The sequence below is a fragment of the Polyodon spathula genome, chromosome 8 (genome assembly GCF_017654505.1).
Source record: "Polyodon spathula isolate WHYD16114869_AA chromosome 8, ASM1765450v1, whole genome shotgun sequence".
NCBI lineage: Eukaryota > Metazoa > Chordata > Actinopteri > Acipenseriformes > Polyodontidae > Polyodon > Polyodon spathula.
The window spans coordinates 40,743,771-40,762,608 of record NC_054541.1 but is presented as its reverse complement, the minus strand read 5'-3'; the positions used below and the strand labels follow the sequence as shown (position 1 = coordinate 40,762,608).

At 37.1% G+C, this 18,838-nt stretch overlaps 1 protein-coding gene across 1 annotated transcript; it reads right to left on the bottom strand.

Annotated features, from left to right (window-relative positions):
- Nucleotides 1-1,807: 1,807 nt before the first annotated feature.
- On the bottom strand, nt 1,808-14,845 carry LOC121319959 (transmembrane protein 168-like). The gene is made up of 5 exons (XM_041257965.1): nt 14,692-14,845; nt 12,115-13,376; nt 7,195-7,337; nt 6,383-6,657; nt 1,808-3,380 (listed from the first exon to the last, which is right to left on the bottom strand). The coding sequence occupies exons 2-5, from the start codon at nt 13,249-13,251 to the stop codon at nt 2,833-2,835; spliced, it is 2,103 nt and encodes a 700-aa protein (XP_041113899.1). The 5' UTR covers nt 13,252-13,376; nt 14,692-14,845; the 3' UTR covers nt 1,808-2,832.
- Between the last annotated feature and the right edge of the window lie 3,993 nt (nt 14,846-18,838).

Below are 18,838 nucleotides of genomic sequence, written 5' to 3'. Positions count from 1 at the left end.
CTCACAATTCTCTGTGTAAAAAAGTGTCTCCTATTTTCTGTTCTGAATGCCCCTTTTTCTAAACTCCATTTGTGACCCCTGGTCCTTGTTTCTTTTTTCAGGCTGAAAAAGTCCCTTGGGTCGACACTGTCAATACCTTTTAGAATTTTGAATGCTTGAATTAGGTCGCCACGTAGTCTTCTTTGTTCAAGACTGAACAGATTCAATTCTTTTAGCCTGTCTGCATATGACATGCCTTTTAAGCCCGGAATAATTCTGGTCGCTCTTCTTTGCACTCTTTCTAGAGCAGCAATATCTTTTTTATAGTGAGGTGACCAGAACTGGGATGAGGTCTTACAAGTGCATTGTACAGTTTTAACATTACTTCCCTTGATTTAAATTCAACACTTTTCACAATGTATCCGAGTATCTTGTTAGCCTTTTTTATAGCTTCCCCACATTGCCTAGATGAAGACATTTCTGAGTCAACAAAAACTCCTAGGTCTTTTTCATAGATTCCTTCTCCAATTTCAATATCTCCCATATGATATTTATAATGTACATTTTTATTTCCTGCGTGCAGTACCTTACACTTTTCTCTATTAAATGTCATTTGCCATGTATCTGCCCAGTTCTGAATCTTGTCTAGATCATTTTGAATGACCTTTGCTGCTGCAACAGTGTTTGCCACTCCTCCTACTTTTGTGTCGTCTGCAAATTTAACAAGTTTGCTTACTATACCAGAATCTAAATCATTAATGTAGATTAGATATATACATGGTGGTTTCTTTTTCTCCACTTACTGTTTTTTCAGTACCGCCAGTGCACATGCCAAAATGTAAGGAGGGGAATAGAGATTAAGCACTGCTGAATGTTCAGTGCACACACAGTACAAACAGAGCCTTCTGCCTTCTGACTAAGGGGGGGGAGGGGGGGGGGGTGTATCTCAATAATCCAGTTTGTCAATGGCACATATTCAACAGCATTGTTTAAAACATCAGTGCTTTTTATATACTAAAGTTGCCTATGATTTCAAACGGATACTTCAGTATATATATCTATTATATATATATATATATTCAACAGCATTGTTTAAAACATCATGCTTTTTTATACTAAAGTTATATATATTTTTTTTAACAAAGTATATAGGCCATCGTAATAATATTATATATTATATATATCTAATATATATTATTATAAAAAAATATACACGGTGTAGCAGGCCCATGGAAAAACATAATACGAAGGTCAGGTAAAAAAGTCTGTGGTTTATCATTCCCATAACTTGTCTATACGTGTTTTATTATCCAAGGTTGTAAAATACATTCTTACCTTTTATTAGCATGTATTAGTTACATTATCACTGGCCTCCCCCTTGTCTTGGTTGAAGATCCTTTTGTTCCAGAACGTCACAAGTCCGCAGGGTCAACACAATTATTTTGTTTCTTCTTGCCTCTGCTAGTTAATGCACAGAAGAATCCTTGATGTCGCTCTCCTCCACACTGTTAACCTGGCCCAGGTCTTGTTGGATACAAGCCATGTAAACGGGAAACAAATGTGCATCCAAAACAGGCATATGAAAATCCTGTCAACAGTTCTACACATCCTAATGCAACCAGTTTGCTCACAGTCACTGAGTCAGGTGGAAAAAAGAGGTCAGGTGGAATAATGAAATCTACCACTGCACTAGTGTAAGGTAGCCTTTAGTAATTTATTCAACTTTTAAGTAAATCTGGAAACCACTGGTATCCAGTTGTGGCACTTTGTGGTGAAGCATTTGGGTAAAAAAAATAGAAAACAACAAAAAAAAACACATTGACAAAAGTGTAGGAAATAGCTTTATGTAGGAAAATATCTTTCTTGGGTAACAATGATACATTTTCCTGTGCACAAACAGTATCAATAAATAAACTCACAGAACCAGTAACTATTACATTAGGATACTCAACTCTTAACTAACACACATCCTTAGAAAAAGCTCTTTCCCATGCCAGTGGTGCATGCAGGCAAGTTGTCTGGAAGTCATAGCAAAAATATGTATCAACGTTGTTTGACTTATGCAGTATAATAAGTGCGAGAATGCCATAGTTTTGAGGGGTATTGTCCTCACCACCAACCCTGCACCATGTGGCAGTCCTCTTTTAAATCTGTCATATTGTAATGTAAATTAGTTGCATTTAAGATGTCCTTTCAGTGAAACAATGATTTTTTTTTTTTTTTAAATGGTAACCTTTTTAAATCAATAAGCATTACTTCCATAAAAGTGTAATCTTTGAAATTGGATTAGTATTGCATTTGTGTGAATAATTTATAAGCATGTTTTCTGTAGTCAGGATCAATGGTCTTTGTAGGGAAGTAGTTTGCCATTCAGGGTCAATGCATACAAGATACATTTCCTTATGTTGTTTCTTGTGTACATCAGTATACAGCATTAGAGATCAAATCAGTCCTAACAGTTTTTGTTCCACACCACACAAACATTCTTAATAAAGCATTTACGTTGGGTGTTTTATATTTTAGTTTACACTTAATTTTTTTGTGCCAAATCCACGTTCCCAGTCTCTATGTGTATGCATGCTGACATATGTACAGTGAGAATATTCTCTTTTCGAACACCACTCCCAACTCAATGTGTAGTGATAACTATTTCATAGCTGGGCAAAACAGCTGGATCATAACACACAGCTGTACAAGTAACTCAAATGTCAGCTGCCAGAAAGGACATCTTGAACATTCTTTAAAAGCATAGGGTACTTAAGGAACCGAGTAATCTTACAACAGTTTCCATTTCCATTTACAGAAAGTAAAAGCAAAAAAAAACAAACAAACAAAAAAACTATGTAGAGCTTTTTAAGATTTAACCAATTTAAATCCTGCTCCTGTGTCTAGCACAGTTGGAGGGAACCACCTCAGTTTTAGCCTCCTGAAACATCGGAGACAGAAACTACATGCCCAGAAGAGGTGCAATCCACCACACCAGTTAGCCAAGTGAACAAGGGGATAGGTAACACGGGGGAAGTTTGTCATCCAGTGCTTTGCAACATCACTACCTGTTGGCAAGTGGAGTGTATAGTCACTCCAGCGTTTAGATACACCATACACTGGGGTTATAGTCCGGCCTTTTTCGGCCCACCTGATGTTGTTGTCTGGGTTACAGTTATACTCCACCCATTCCGCAGTAAAGTCACCCAGCTGTGGTGGATCTGCTTCCTCAACATTTACAACTTTGGCCATTCCTGCACCCTGGACTGCAACAAAGAGGTCACAAACCTTCTTTACATCTTTAACCCAAGGAAGGGCATTTTCAGTGTCCAATACAATGATCAGCCGTGAGCAAAAAGTGCCATTCTTCTCTGTCCACCAGTCAAGGATACTTTCAAGTTGCAACGTTTCTCCTCCTAAAAGGAAAGTTGTGAATAAGTCAAGATTATTATTATCAACACCAGCAACATTGTTATCTTAACTGAGGGGAAAATGAATGAAGTTTAACAAAAGTCAATTGGGATACAACAACATTTTAATTGTAATCAGGATTTTGGTAACACACAATATGCAATAGCATCTGGGATCTATACTCAGACCAGTCTTGTTTACACTTTACATTAACAACCTGGGCATTACTATTGAAAACCCTAAATTAAATGTGTATGCACATGATACTGTATTGTGCTCTACTGGTTCTTTGCTTGACCAGGTTAATAAAAACTTACAGGAAGCATTCAATACCATTCAGCAAATTTGTTGGGTTTTAAACTTGACTTAAACTCCAAAAAAAAAAAAAAAAAAAGCAATGACTTATTAGGGGTGGGCACCAATATCGATATTTTGATGATATCGATAATAATTTCCATATCGCAAAAATTCATGCATGCTTACAGAGACATATTTTGTATTGCTAATACAGCTACAAATGCAGTATAATCAAGTTTATGTTAGTTTATTATTTATTTTATATCACTGTCACTCTTGCAGGCAAACACCACATACTAAAGTATTATTTAACCATTTTATTATTTTATAAACATTGGCGTTTAGGTACCAAAAGCTATTAGCATGCTACATTAAGCACCATTGGCCATCCGTTTTGCATTATTTTCAGATCTGCACGTGTCAGCGGTTCAATACTTGTGGTATTATTAATGTATTTTGAAAATGTGAACTTTCTGTATTATAAATTAGATGTACTTTTAAAACATCAAAACTCATCTCAAAATAATACAAATTTCGGCATGACACTGTACTTAATACTTCTAGAGGTGTCGTGTAAAAGCATTTACACGCAGCAGCTGAAGATTCAATTACTTTTGGATTGGGTAGAAAGTCAGTGTGCAGTGAAGTATAGAAATATTTTGATTTTGAGGTGGCTGATGATGGAGTAGTAAACAATAAAACAAGGCCTTGTTTTTCTCCATGGATATTGTGAAGCAAAGCACCACTAAGTTAAAGTAAGTTTTTCATACGGAAACATCTGTTAACATCTGTATATGTATATATGTTTGCAACTGCAAATGTGCTATTATATTTTTCTGCGTTTTGCAGACTTCAATATTATCGCTATCGATATACAATTTTCATTTTGTTGCCCACCCCTAATTTTTATAAATATCTTGATATGTCAAACTATAAATTGAAGACTGGAAGGCTCCTGCATTAAACTAGTAAATAACTACAAATATCTGAGAGGATGATTAGATAGGAATTTGAATTATGCAACACATATTGATATGCTCTCAAAAAAACAAAACTGAAATTGGGTTATTTTAATAGACATAAATCCTGTTTTTCAGAACAAACCAGAAAACAACTGGTCTTGAGCACTTTACTGCTTACGACATATTATTTATAGAGGATCTACTGCCACGGTCTGTTCCAAGTTTTTCAGTTCCTAAAGTTTGTACAGAATTTGGAAAAAAGGCAATCTGTTTTCTAGTTCTATCGTCTTGGAACAAACTTCAAGAAGAACTGAAACTTACTGTCTTGACACCTTTAAAAGAGTTCAAACAAACATCGTACCTCTATGTAGCCAAGACATGTTTTTGTTTTGGCCGGTGCGCCTAAATTGTTTCTTGTAATTTTGATTAAGCTTGTTTATACTGGTTGTGCTCATTTGATGTAAAAGGGTAATTAACTATAATCAAGATAACATTTACTACTTTTTTGGTTACAGTTATGTAAACAGCATAACAATTAATCAAAAGGATGTTTCAGGAATATCACATTCATAGCCTATTTAATTACCAAGGTGCTGCTGCCTGTCACCTGAAGTCTCTGTTAAACGAGCCTGTGATTTGTAATGCAGTTACTGGGAATATGGGCCGCTCGGTGGTGTTTTTAATATCACCCAAAATAAACTAGTCAGGATTCACAAAGAATCCCCCAATGTGAAATACCCTGCACCATCTTTATTCATGAAGTTAAAAAAAACTAATGAATCTAAACCTCTAGCTGTTTAGACTCTCATATTGTATGCATGGCCTACAGTTCCTCATTCACCACTCTGATTCTCCTTGTTTTATTTATGAAACCTCGAACACCGAGATATATCCTTAGTGATGCAGTATCTCCTGTAAATGTACCACAAGGACACTGTGATGAAAAATGTCAGAAATGCAACTACAGTATTGATGCAGGACTGAATTCCCTCAATACTCATTGCTTTGACATTAACAGCTGCGGGCAAGCGTTCTGCGGCCACCATTTTTTTTTAATCCTCTTTTGATGCAGCGAGGGGATGGATTACAGAAGCTGTTCACAGTTGGCTCCATCTGTCACCAAACATCATCACCACTTTAAATCTGTCTGAGTCATACTGAAACCTTCCTGCTGGTTTACCTTGAGCCCCTGCATCCCTCTTTGTATATACAGCCAGGATAGATGCAAGACATATTTTTTTATTGCAGCCCCATGATCAAACATCATGGCACACAATCTCCTTCACAAGGATTAAAATGTTTTCCCCTCATTCTAGTCTGAAAGCCAAGTTCCTACAGAGATGTGCACTTCAGCCAAGTTTTGAACTTTTTTTTTTTTTTATGAAAAACAAAAAGGAAAAATGACAATTTCCCTGATGGGCTGGATTTGTTGGTTTCTAGATACTTTATGTAAAAACAAGAAATGTAACATTCACACAGATGCAGTGCCTCCAAAATATCCCTAGATTCTGATACTGTCAATGGTGTGCTAAATAAGCAATTACACAATACACCTTTAAATGTAAATATCAAAATTAAAGTTTTTGATAAATCTGAAAAAAAACCCACATGAACACAATATCTCTGTGTGCTGTAATGCTATGCCACTTGAACTCATCGAACACAGTTGTCTTAAATTAGACGTACCCATAGACAAGATGCAAATCTATATAACCCATCTTTAAAAGTGGGTGGAATTATATTGTTACCTGCAAGAGCCCACTCGCCAGAACTGTGAGAATGACCACTGTAATATATAACATAGGTGTCATGTCTGGGGCCGTCTGCGGTCCGCAGTTCAAGAAACGACTTGAGCTTGGACCGGAGGGTATCGGAAGACAAGCCACTGGTAGAGTAGTCACAGCCATAGGTCTCAATCATGTGGTAGGCAAAAAACCTCTGAATAGTGTTCAGCATGCCAGTCGACCTGAGATTCAACTCCTGCACATGCTCAGGAGGAAGAAGTGTTGGTTGGCCATCAGGGCTACAGTATAAGGATAAAGAAAGAGAGACATGTGTGTTAACTGTCTATTAAACACTTAACATAATGTCACAATTCACTCCTGGCTGTCTTCCAGCAGAAGATATGGGGCTGCACAGCTATTCACCTGGTCCCTGTGGTGATTAGGTTCAAGCCAAGGAGGATTTATCTGTCTTTACCTGCCCAGCTGTCACATGCACTCATTTTATAATTCTGTCTAGGTTGACTGAATCCCAAACAGGAACTGAGTCAATTATCTCGAGCTGAAGAAGCTGTGTGTTAACCACTGGCTAGACTCATTCACTTGGGTCACATTATCAAATCTGATTTACACCTCTAGGTAATTAAATCATATCTAACCATAGTTCAGCTTGTTGCCCCTGAAAGATATTTGGAGACACCTAAATTCAGTTTCTTGATTCACAGACAGAATTCCCCAGTTATAAATTAAAATCCTGATGATATTATTTCTCAAGTGCTACTGTCCATCACAAAATATGTCTTATCCAATGAGTAATTTGCATTAAAGAAATGTATTACCTGCAGTAGTTGGTGGGGATTACAACCGCGTATCCCACACAGGTTCCTCCCAAACAGTTTCCCAGTTCATGGAACAGACCGTGAGTCAGCGACTCCAAAGGCAGGACCACCAAAAACACACTCATAAAGATTCCATTGGTAGGCTGTAATAATAAAAAAATAATCACTGTATTGCACCCATAATACCAAAACACCGATCAACAACACCCGTGAGAAAATCCCATTCTAATCCAATTGTGTGCACGCCTCCCCTCCCTTTTTTCCTTTGGAGAAAAGTGGTTCCAAAAAGCCGCTTTATGGGAACGCCTCGGGAGAAGGAAAAATATCCTGAAAAAGCGGCTGTCCCAATTAAACGAGAGGCAGTTGAGACGACCTTAGTCGCACTTTTTTGTTTCTTAATGAAAAGAAAAACAATGAAATCACATAACATTATGATTAAATGTTAAATACATCATTTAAAATACAAGTTTTTTTTTATTCGTAAACAATAAAGTTTTTTATTTCTGCATGAAATCAAAAAGAATGGAATCACATCTTATCACAAGGTGAGGCACCTGCGATGCTGACACAGCAACTTTCTTTGCAACAGCAGCCCGAGAAACCACAGCAGACTCCTCCTCCTTCAAGAGTCCAACGAGGTTCACGCAAGTCACAGCGTAATCACGTACTCACTGCACTGTGCTATGCGACCCGTCTTGCTCTGAAAAGCGATCTCCGTTCATCAGTTGAAAATACTGTTTCCCAATTAAACAACATATAGCATTGGGAAGAACTGTCTCCCAGGGTTATATCCCGTTTAAGCAGAAATCCTGATTATCAGTAACCTGATTAGGCAGCGCTGACTGTACTGTACAATTGAACGTTTTGTGAAAACAGTACTGTATATAGCCATTAGCTCATCAAACCTTCATTTTGTAAGCAGTGTTATTTGTTGCAGATACTTAGTCACTTGTATCCGTCCATTATCTGGGAGGTTCAGGCTGTCAGTGAACATGCAGTGTTTGTCTGCAAAGTTCTGTATGTGTGCAAGACAGACTGCAGTCTCTGAACTTTCCGTGTACAGTACTGTAAGAATATTTAACAGAATCATTCAAAAATCATACTGGCAATCATACAGCATACACTTTTTAATATTTAATTAAAATGCAGCTAAATAATTTATTCATCTTAATGAAATCAGTCAAAACACATTTCTGAAGCCAGTGAGCAGAGGAAATAAGTGGCACAAAAGGCCTGAAGGCTTACAAATAGAACAAAAAGCCAGAAAAAAATAAATAATAATTTTACATTAGTACAGAGTAACCCAAATTACAGCAAGTACAGTAATTGGTATTGCATTTTATTTCTGCCCTGCCTGTCTGATAAGTTTTGCCTGCAGTATTTGTACTATCAATCTTTACTGTATATTTTATGTTCCAGAACCTTTTTGTGCTACTGTAAATATAACCTTTTTCATTTACACTTGCACCGAATATTCTGCCTTCTTGATCTGAATAATTTATTAGGGGAGTACATTTACATAATGCACACACTGGTAGAGTATTGATTTTCCAAAAAACACTTAATTACTCAAGCATTAGGAATACAAAAACTTTGAAGCCCAGTGTCCTATTAACAGGATAACCACACCACATTACAGTAGGTGCAACTTCCACGCCATAGAATAGAAGGCCTTAGGGTTATAACAAAAAAAAAAACATACAATGAGACCAAGACTGACCCCAATCCATACACTATATAACACAGATATAATATTAACTACCATGTTGATAAGATGGCTAAAATGATCACGTGAAAGCAGCCAGACTACATAAACTCCTCCATATACAGTATGCTTTCATTACCTAAATAACACGCTGTAATTACCTGTACATTTTGAAATCAAGATTGTACATGAAGGCAATCGCATGGTTTCAACAGATGTTGATTTTGAGAAATTAATTAGGCATTCCATTGAAGAAGTAATGACTGAACTCTGGTTGAACCTCATGTGCAGTCTTAGAAATAAACTGATTTCTGCTATTGATGACAGATGATCATTTTAGTTACACTTCTCAACAAGGTAGTTCTAATAACCAAGACTAGGTGCAAGACATGTTCATCCCTTCCCCACACTATGGCCAGTGTAATTTTGCAAGAGGGATAGTGGGATTTTAATTTAAGTCAAGCTTTATCTAAGTTACTTTAGTAGTTTTGCATATCTCTTGTTCAAGATATGTTTAACAAGCTATTTAAATTGTTGTTAGGAAGATAAATAATCTTGCAAATATAAAACTGCAACCTTAAAGAAATCTGAAATGCTCTGACATTAAGAAATAATGACAATACAGATTAAACCGTTTTATATCACCTAGCTTAATATCATACCCTGTTTATTATCACGATTTTTGAAAAAACACTCGCCATGCACCATAGGTTCTTTGAGAAACTACCTCTCTCAGCTGATCTAGTCTGCTAGCACTGCAATCAATCCTTATCATTAAAGGCACAGTAGCACCCGCAAGATGGGCGGATCAGGGTTGCTCAGCCGGGCAGCCCGCCCAGCTGAAACAACCTGGGGAGAACCTTGTTAATATCATCTCACAAACCTGCTTATTGCCACATGGTCAGGCTTTACTAAGTAACCACTGGATAGAATTCATTTCCAACACAACTAACAACCAATAATCATCTTGACTTGACATTTTGATCAGCCTGTCAAATGCTCCGTGGGCTGACTTAATGGGATACAGTTCAGTTACAAAACACCAACGTCACCAGATTTTAATATACAAACGCACACAAAAAAATATATAAATAAACACCAAGTGCAACGCCTAATTGATAGCTCTCATCAGTCGACAAGTCAGGCCTTTTTTAGATAATGACACAAACTGTTTCTTTCCAGTTAATGATACAAAACTTAGTTGTCCTGTAGTAAACTATATGCATTTGTTTAAATGTAAAGAACGACTTTATGTACATTATTAAAACACTGCTCTTTAATTTAACTCTGGAGGAGGCTGTGTATTCCAGTGTTTAAAGAAAAGGGCTTGTAACCAGGAGGTCCCTGGTTCATTGTGTGATCCTGAGCAAGTCAATTAACCTCCTTGTGCTCCACCTTTCGGGTGAGATGTTGTAAGTGACTGTGCAGCTAATGCATAGTTCACACACCCTAATCTCTGTAAGTCGCCTTGGATAAAGGTGTCTGCTAAATAAACAAATAATAATAATAATAATAATTCAGAGTTAAGTTTTATTTCTTTTTTTCTCACACTCATAATGCTGTCATAGGCAAATGTGAAACCCAGTTTATATCATGACCCACTTTATATCACAAATTATGCCTGCACAGCAATCATGACATAAAGCGGGTTCATATGTATTACATTTTCCAGAATAATAAAACATCTATTTTTGTTTCAACATGCTGCAGGCACTTTTGGAGAGAAGACTGTGGGTTCTTCACGAACACAAACTAGATAATGAAAGTACTGCATGCCACAAAGGACATAAATAAAGCATTAGGTACTGTATGCATGAGTAGACCTAAAGGCTTCTCTCCTGTGGTGCTACTGACAGTAGCACCACAGTGTCTTTTTGTTCTTTTTGTTCTTTTTGTCCACATGTTTGTCATGTGCATAATTAGAACCTAGAGATGAGAATGCTAGCCAAAAAACATGTTTTTGAACACCTGGACTTTTTGTAAGAAATTGAAGTGTGTACTGTAGTAACAGACCCCTACGGATGATTTAATACATTATACAGTAATCATATTTTTTAAATACCAAATTTAAATCAACACACATCCTCCACTTTTTTCATCCAGTAATAATGAGTATAATTACTCTATTAAAGGGCTCTACAGTGCACCCAATTTGATCGCATACGTGACCAGAAAGTTATTGGTGCAACAATCAATTTTATTTTAGGCACACGTGCACAGTTTCTGTTAACTGGTAAATATCCGTCAACGATGATTTCAAGAGCTCGTTTATGGGCAGAGACTGAAGCCGCCCGTCAGTTTGACTGGCAGCAAAAGTACTGTGATGGGCAGTTAGAAACACTTGACTGTTACTAACAAGAGCGAATGAGTGCGTCTCTAGACTACGCCCTTTAATGGCATGGTCAATCGAATGACTCCGTGATTCTGCAGTTCCTGTCTTAGTGCATGTTTGTTAACAAAGCAAGTCACCAATAGGCCGATTCAATCCAAGCCCTTTCCTTTTGTTCCTCCTGGAGAGAAGGATTTATTTGTTTTCATGATTGTGATTGACTTTGCCTCGTGTTCACTGAAATGAAAGCAGAAAGCAAGTGCAGTTTATTTTCATATTTATGTATGGTTTTTGCGTGCTCTCTTTAGTCTAGATGTGTCAGTCTAGTCTTATGTAAGTTTGCGTACTCACCTGTTTTTTCAGTACAAAATGCTTTAATTCATGTTGATATTATACCTGTATTTTTAAGTTACGCTAAGAACTAGTGTGTAAAATATTGGAATTTCTGAAGCAAAATATGAACGTTAAATAAGGAAAAAAAAGTATTCCAACAAGTTTTGAAAACAAATTGTTATTATAAACTATTTTCTTTATTCATTTTCTGCTAAATTAAAAAAAAAATCTCTTTTTTTCCCACATAGACCTATTTCTTAGGTATTACTCCATAGCTATATGTATGTGTATCACTAAGAGTGGACAGGTGTCAGACGAATTACGATGACATTTTGTGTTGTGACAAATAGTCGATTTAGTGACCAGTCACTGTGACTGGCAGCAGTTTTTCTTAGCGGAAATGCCGATGTGTGCGACCATCGCTTTCACAACCTCAAGTACTTAGATAATTAAAAGTACCTTCAACCTTTTAACTCACTTAAATTATAAATCATTTCTACATTAAAGAATGTCAAAATCATTATAAGCATTTTTACTATTATCCAAGTCCTACCTGCCAGGATACTGCACCCAGAATTGCTGTTGATAAGAGACTAAAAAACACCAGCCGTTCTGAGATCAAACAGAAGTGTCGCATTCCTTTGGAGGCCATCACCCTGTCTAGGTTTCTGCTGTCAGTACGTTGTGTGTAATAGACATTATGACAGTCATTTAATTTGCTGTGGAAACCCCAGACTGTTATGATGAAAATAACATGGCAGACCAACCAAAAGATCCCAAAAATGGAGAACCCGGGGATCACAAAATACCACAGATGCAAATCCCCTAGTTTAAAGGCAGCCAGGATGAAGAAGGTGATCTCAACAAGTCCCAGTGGAAGAACGGAGAGCCTCCTGCACAGGCGGCCGCGGTTCAGAAATGGTAGCCACCTCTCAGTGACAGAAAGCCCACTAAAATAGACGTCAAGTAGCGGGTCACAGATCAGACGGCTAAAGAAGCATGCAAGGGCAAAAGGGTTGGTGGGAATATTTAAGCTGGGGAAAAACAACATGGAGGAAAGCAGAACAAAAGTAACTAAGTTTGGAACTGCTAGGAAAGACTTCATTCGCAGGTCAATAATCAGCATGGCCAAAGAGGCCACCAGAAAGATGATACACATGGACTTCTCCAGCAGCATGGCAGTGCTGGCAATTGCAAAGCCAGCAAGTTCCAAAAACTCTGCAGAGGTCAGAAGGGCTGGCCGATAGCAGACACAACCGCAAATCCTCTCTACCAGAGCCCACAACATCCTGATGATGATACTGGTCAGCAGAAGGTACTTGGTGGCTTCCTCCTTTACATCACTTTTGAAGGAGGGATTATTTAAGAAACACAGCAGCCCAAGAAGAAATCCAAACCACAGATGGGAGAGACTCAAACTTGCTGCCTCCATGGAGAAGTAGTAATACAATATGCTGGCGATGCCTAGAACAAACAGTCCCAAGATAAAGATGACTAATATTATGGTATCTGCTGTCTTCTCCCATCTTACATAAAGGCCCATGCACAAGGCCACCATCAAGTTCAAACTGGCTAGGCAGCCAAGATAGCGCACTGAGGAATGCATGCTGACATCTTTATTTGCCTCTTCCAGTCGAGTCATTGCTGCGTAGAGACAGTGACTGACACAGTAGCGTAAAGATCTACACATGTACTTTAATATATAAACAGGCTCCTCTTAGAAATGATGTCCTTGGAAGGTTCATCCAGAATATGTGGTGAAGCTCAAGAATGCTGAAAAGGTCATTCTTCTGTTTTCAGCCTTTCACAATTGAGCTACAGAAAAACAAAAACAAAACAATATTAAGCAATTAAGGGAGTCATCTCCAACAGCTTAGTGTAACCTAGGCATATTTTATAACATGTTAACTTTCCTGCTACATGGGTATTTATTTTATTGCAGTAAAATGGTATGTGGTGGTTTTTAATTATTACTGCTACTTATATGGTTAAATGTATTTGTGTAGTGCAAATCTTAACACGTTCTAACAACATACATTCAGTGAAAACTTGCTATTAAGTACAGTCAAGGGTTCAATAATTGTAGTCTAAAAGGGGATGGTCATACTTCTAAAGGTAGCACATATAGAATTTCTTATAACAAATTAATATAACTGGATTGACAACTAAATATTTTTTTAGGGGATTTATTTAACTGGTTAATATTTAACACTTGAATCATTTGAGATGTTATTTGTTTTTCTTGTATGCAAACTGTTTTAATTTTAGTCAATTTTTAGATTCTGATCAGTCTAGTTATCCCCCCCCCCCCAAAAAAAAAGGTTTTTCCTATTTTTTTTGACGTGGTTTTAAGTTTATTGCACGTTTGGTTTACATTAGAGTTCAAATTCACAGTTTAACATATTTAGAAATGGATTTACGCACGTACAAGACATTACAGCATTTGGCTTTACTGTTCTTTTCTCCTGGAACCGGCATGCCCAGTTGTACTGTGCTACCAGCTACTGTATGACCAGGACAAACAAGTGCTGGTTAATGCTGGGATTTTATACGTAAATATAGTTTGTCTTAATGTTGTGCATCATGCGGACACTCCCTCTTTACGGGGATAACATGTATTACTTTTAAAAGAATAAAAGGTACTTTGTGACACCAAACTGAAAATGCATTGCCACTACTTTCACTTCCCAAACTCGGTGTGCTGGTAATCTTTGCGTTGAGAAATGCGAACAACGACTAGTTTACCCCCAGCCCAATCAAATTCCATTATGTTGTAATTGTTTAGTTTAATGCAATAAATCTTAACGGTTTGCCTGACATTCTAAGATTTTCTGTGAAAAAACAGATATTCATTTTAAAAATTAATTAATTAGGAGTTCACTTTTTGGCAAATGCACACATCTGAAAAGGAACGGATACTAAAACACCAACATGAATCACACTTGTATTAAATAGCAAAATAAATTAATCACAAGAAGTACGCCTACGATGAATACATGGACGGTTCGTCACATTATACTGGTGTTATAAAAAACACATCATAACATGACCACAACATATTATTTATTTCACGAATAGAATGCATTTCCAGTTCAGAATGAAACGGACAGTTTTACTATAACGTACGTACCTTTTTCAATGACTTTCAACAATAAAGCCTCAACACAAAATGACAGTTGTGACGTTTTAAACATATGTATTATTAATAATTCCCAAACGACTGTTAAAACTTCCTCGTTTAATTTCGTGTGGTATCACAGTTTGAAAAGTTTTACTGCTACATACGCCATGTTTGAACCGTGTCAAAGTACGGTAAGCAGGCTAGTTCAAACGACTCTGGCGAGGACGAAGCTACTGCAGAAAAGAACATGCAAATAGTTGTAATACCACTACTGGCACGGGACATATTACAGAACAACTTGCTTTCCTATTTTATCTTTCTTGGCTAGGATAGGATTTTACCTACCTTGGAATTACAAAAGCATTTCCTAAGTCCCAAATGTCTCATCCTATCCTAACATTAGTTAGGAAATCCTATGTAACGCCAAGCTCGAGCTTCAGGTAACTCACAAGAATATAGATCTTTTTATCTTATGGCGTCTAAACTCGATTCAGAAACGCATCGCTTTAAATTCTACAATAAAATCTAGTTAACAACAATACATAAATATCGTTACTTATTATTAATAATAATAATAATAATTCAATTTAATTTTCAGTCATAAACACCATTTAATTTTAATTAGGAATACCAACATACATACAACAATATTTCACTGGCTAAAATAAAGCTATAAATAAGAAAAGTACTGTGATATTCGTGTTCCGGTGTGGAATAATGCGTGTACTGTAATTGTGTACAAGAGTTCAAACAACTCGTTTTCGAGTTAGATAATATGAGCCCCTGGTTTTTGTTCAGTGGAGCGTCTCGCTAATACAAGAACTCGCCAGAATCAGATAATTACAGTTACTATCATTTGTTTGAGAGAGAGAGAGAGAGAGAGAGAGAGAGAGAGAGAGAGAGAGAGAGAGAGAGAGAGAGAGAGAGAGAGAGAGAGAGAGAGAGAGATTATATAAATATGTACAACTAAAATATTTCTTATCAGAACTGTCAGACTATATAGGCATGAGAAACACATTTAAAACCAAGTTTTACAGTAAATATTTTTCCGTCTATAAACAGACTGAGCAAAGTAATGCTGCGTAATTATTAACGCCACAACTGTTCATTGTACTTGTTGGTCAATTAATTCTGGCGTCTCTGCCACTGGTGTTGAATATGCAGGGTGAATCCATTGATTTTATGGCAGGTAGAATTTGGGTTAACTTCTCAAACGATGCAGTGCCACTTAAAAGTGTGCTTAACAATGTTTTAAAAATAAGTTTCGTTTTAGCTATATTAACATTACACTATGTAACACAATTTTTGTTCCTGGGTAGTAAGTGTTATTTCCTAATTGCTTATGTCTCAAAAGTATAGAAAATGGCTATTATTCCCCACAAACTTTGCTTTTGTGACCAGGACAATGATATTTCAAAATATCACTATTTCCAATGGGAAAACGGGCAAATGTGTGTCTTTTCGTTCACATAAAGTCAGAAAAAAACAAAGTATGAATCCAAATTAACATGCATTTATACTAAAGTAATACAAAAATGACTACAAAAGATTTAGAAGTGAGTAGTTTTTCGAGATTTACGATTATACTGTATTTACAGTATAATCGTAAATTTCGAAAAACTACTCACTTCTAAATCTTTTGTAGAAAATATCACAAACACAACGCTTTCATTTTGAGAGGGTTTCTCCTTTTTAATTTCAGAAGTACTGGTATACAGTCCAGACACAGAATTGTCCTGTACACCAAGACACATACCATATGTCACAGCATTGGCAGCAGTATCATTTATTCCACATACCCTCTCCTTATTTTTTTTTTCTCTTGATACCTTGGTAGTTAATGTTTCTTTGTCCATACCTTATTGTGATTTCTAGATGGTATTTGTTGTCCATTCCATGTTTTTTTTTTTTCTTTTGTGTTCTTATGTTGGGTTATTTGATATAAACCTGCTGATATAAACATAAAAAGGGTTTATTTTAAAAAGCTTGGTAACATTCTGAGTAAATGGAAGTAAATAAATCCCCAGAACTAAACAAGCTAATTACATTAATTACTAATGTTTTAAAAAAAATTAAACAAACAAAAACCTCACTTAAATAAGCAAAGAATACCATGCATGTGAAGTCTAAAAGAAAAACAGATTTATACCTCGGAGACTCATTTTACCAAGTTTCAAAAATAAGCCCCAGCACTAGCAACTGAAGAAATGGTCATATTTGCTGAAATGCTGGTGTATTCCTGCTGAATCAGCCTCATGCTAGAAGGTACGAGTTTAAAATAAAAAGCCGATTGGAAACTGTGAAGAGCACCTGGAAGAAGAGGGAACATTGACATTGGTTACATCCGAGCAAGGTACCAGGGGCTAAACCATCTTCCAAATGGTCCTGAACGGATACATTGACCGCAGGCAGCATTCGGTCACGATTCCCAAAGTTGAGACCCAAAACTTATTCCACCTGACCTACATTAAATTCCCCTTTTGGTGTACGCACAGCTGCAGCTGTAATCATACTGGCACACACAGAACCAATAATGGCAATAAAACAATTGGCAGGTGAAAATAATGGTGCTTTTTAAAACATTACAATTGTCTTTTGTGTAGCAACAGTGCTTGTTAAGAGCAACTTTCACTATTTACTTTTTTTGTGAAATGAAATAAAAACTGTCATTACTTGTAAATGCTAAGAGGAAACAAAACAGGGAACACCTTTAAGTCCACTTTATACTGGTTTTGAGACATTCACAGATTGATTTTCCTTTCACAAAAATGGTGAAAACTGCACTTGGAAGTGAAGTGTTTAATGAATCTTCTATAGTGTTTTGTCTAATTTTAATGATAACTTTATATTTTACTATTCTGTTATAAAATGTAATGTATACTTGCATTTGCACACATATATGTGTGTGTGTGTGTGTGTATGTGTGTATATATATATATATATATATATATATATATATATATATATATATATATATATACACAGCTCTGGAAAAAATTAAGAGACCACTGCAAATTTTTCTTAAATCAGCATCTCTACATGTATGGCAGCCATTCCATTCCAATGTCTGTTGAATTCCAACACAGGCACACCTCATTCTACTGAATGAGGTACTGATTAGGGGATCACCTGAACCAAATCTTATTTAACGAGGAAAAGTATAAAAACCACTCCTGTGGTCATCACTATCCTCTTGCAATAGGACCAGCTGGATGGCAAAACAGTGCTAGTAGTACCTCAAAAGTAATTGGAATAAAAAAATAACTATTGACCATGCCCAAAGAGTTGAAAAGGAAAGTTTTGAGTGAGGAAAAGAAGGGTTCAATTCTGGCTTTACTGGCAGAGGGATACGGTGAGCGTCGGGATGCTTCCATCCTTAAAATTTCAAAGACGCTGGTTCATAAGAATAAGGTCAAGCAGCACACATTGGGGACAACAAAGCTACAGACCGTCAGAGGGCGAAAACAACTCTCCACTGACCGGGATGACTGCCAACTCATTCGAATGTCACCCAGCAACCGTAGGATGACATCAAGTGACCTACAAAAAGAATGGCAAACGGCAGCTGGGGTGAAGTGCACGGTGAGGACGGTTCGAAACAGGCTCCTAGGGGCAGGGCTGAAGTTGTGCAAAGCTAGAAAAAAGCCCTTCATCAATGAGAAGCAAAGAGCCAGGCTGAGGTTTGCAAAATACCATAAGGATTGGACCGTAGAGGACTGGAGTAAGGTCATCTTCTCTGATGAGTCCAATTTTCAGCTTTGCCCAACACCTGGTCATCTAATGGTTAGACGGAGACCTGGAGAGGCCTACAAGCCACAGTGTCTCGCACCCACTGTGAAATGTGGTGGAGGATCGGTGATGATCTGGGGGTGCTTCAGCAAGGCTGGAATCGGGCAATTTGTCTTTGTGAAGGACGCATGAATCAAGCCAAGTACAAGGTTGTCCTGGAAGAAAACTTGCTTCCTTCTGCTCTAACAATGTTCCATGCCACACAGCCAGGTCAATCAAGGTGTGGATGGAGAACCACCAGATCAAGACCCTGTCATGGCCAGCCCAATCTCCAGACCTGAACCCCATTGAAAACCTCTGGAATGTGATCAAGACGAAGATGGATGGTCACAAGCCATCAAACAAAGCTGAGCTGCTTGAATTTTTG

Excerpts from the sequence above, each read along its gene's own strand:
- LOC121319959 (XM_041257965.1), bottom strand. The coding sequence starts at position 13,251 with ATGTGTAGATCTTTACGCTACTGTGTCAGTCACTGTCTCTACGCAGCA. Across the intron at positions 6,658-7,194 it reads ATCCCCACCAACTACTGCAG|CCCTGATGGCCAACCAACAC; the intron begins GTAATACATTTC and ends CTTATACTGTAG. Across the intron at positions 3,381-6,382 it reads TGGCGAGTGGGCTCTTGCAG|GAGGAGAAACGTTGCAACTT; the intron begins GTAACAATATAA and ends CTTTCCTTTTAG.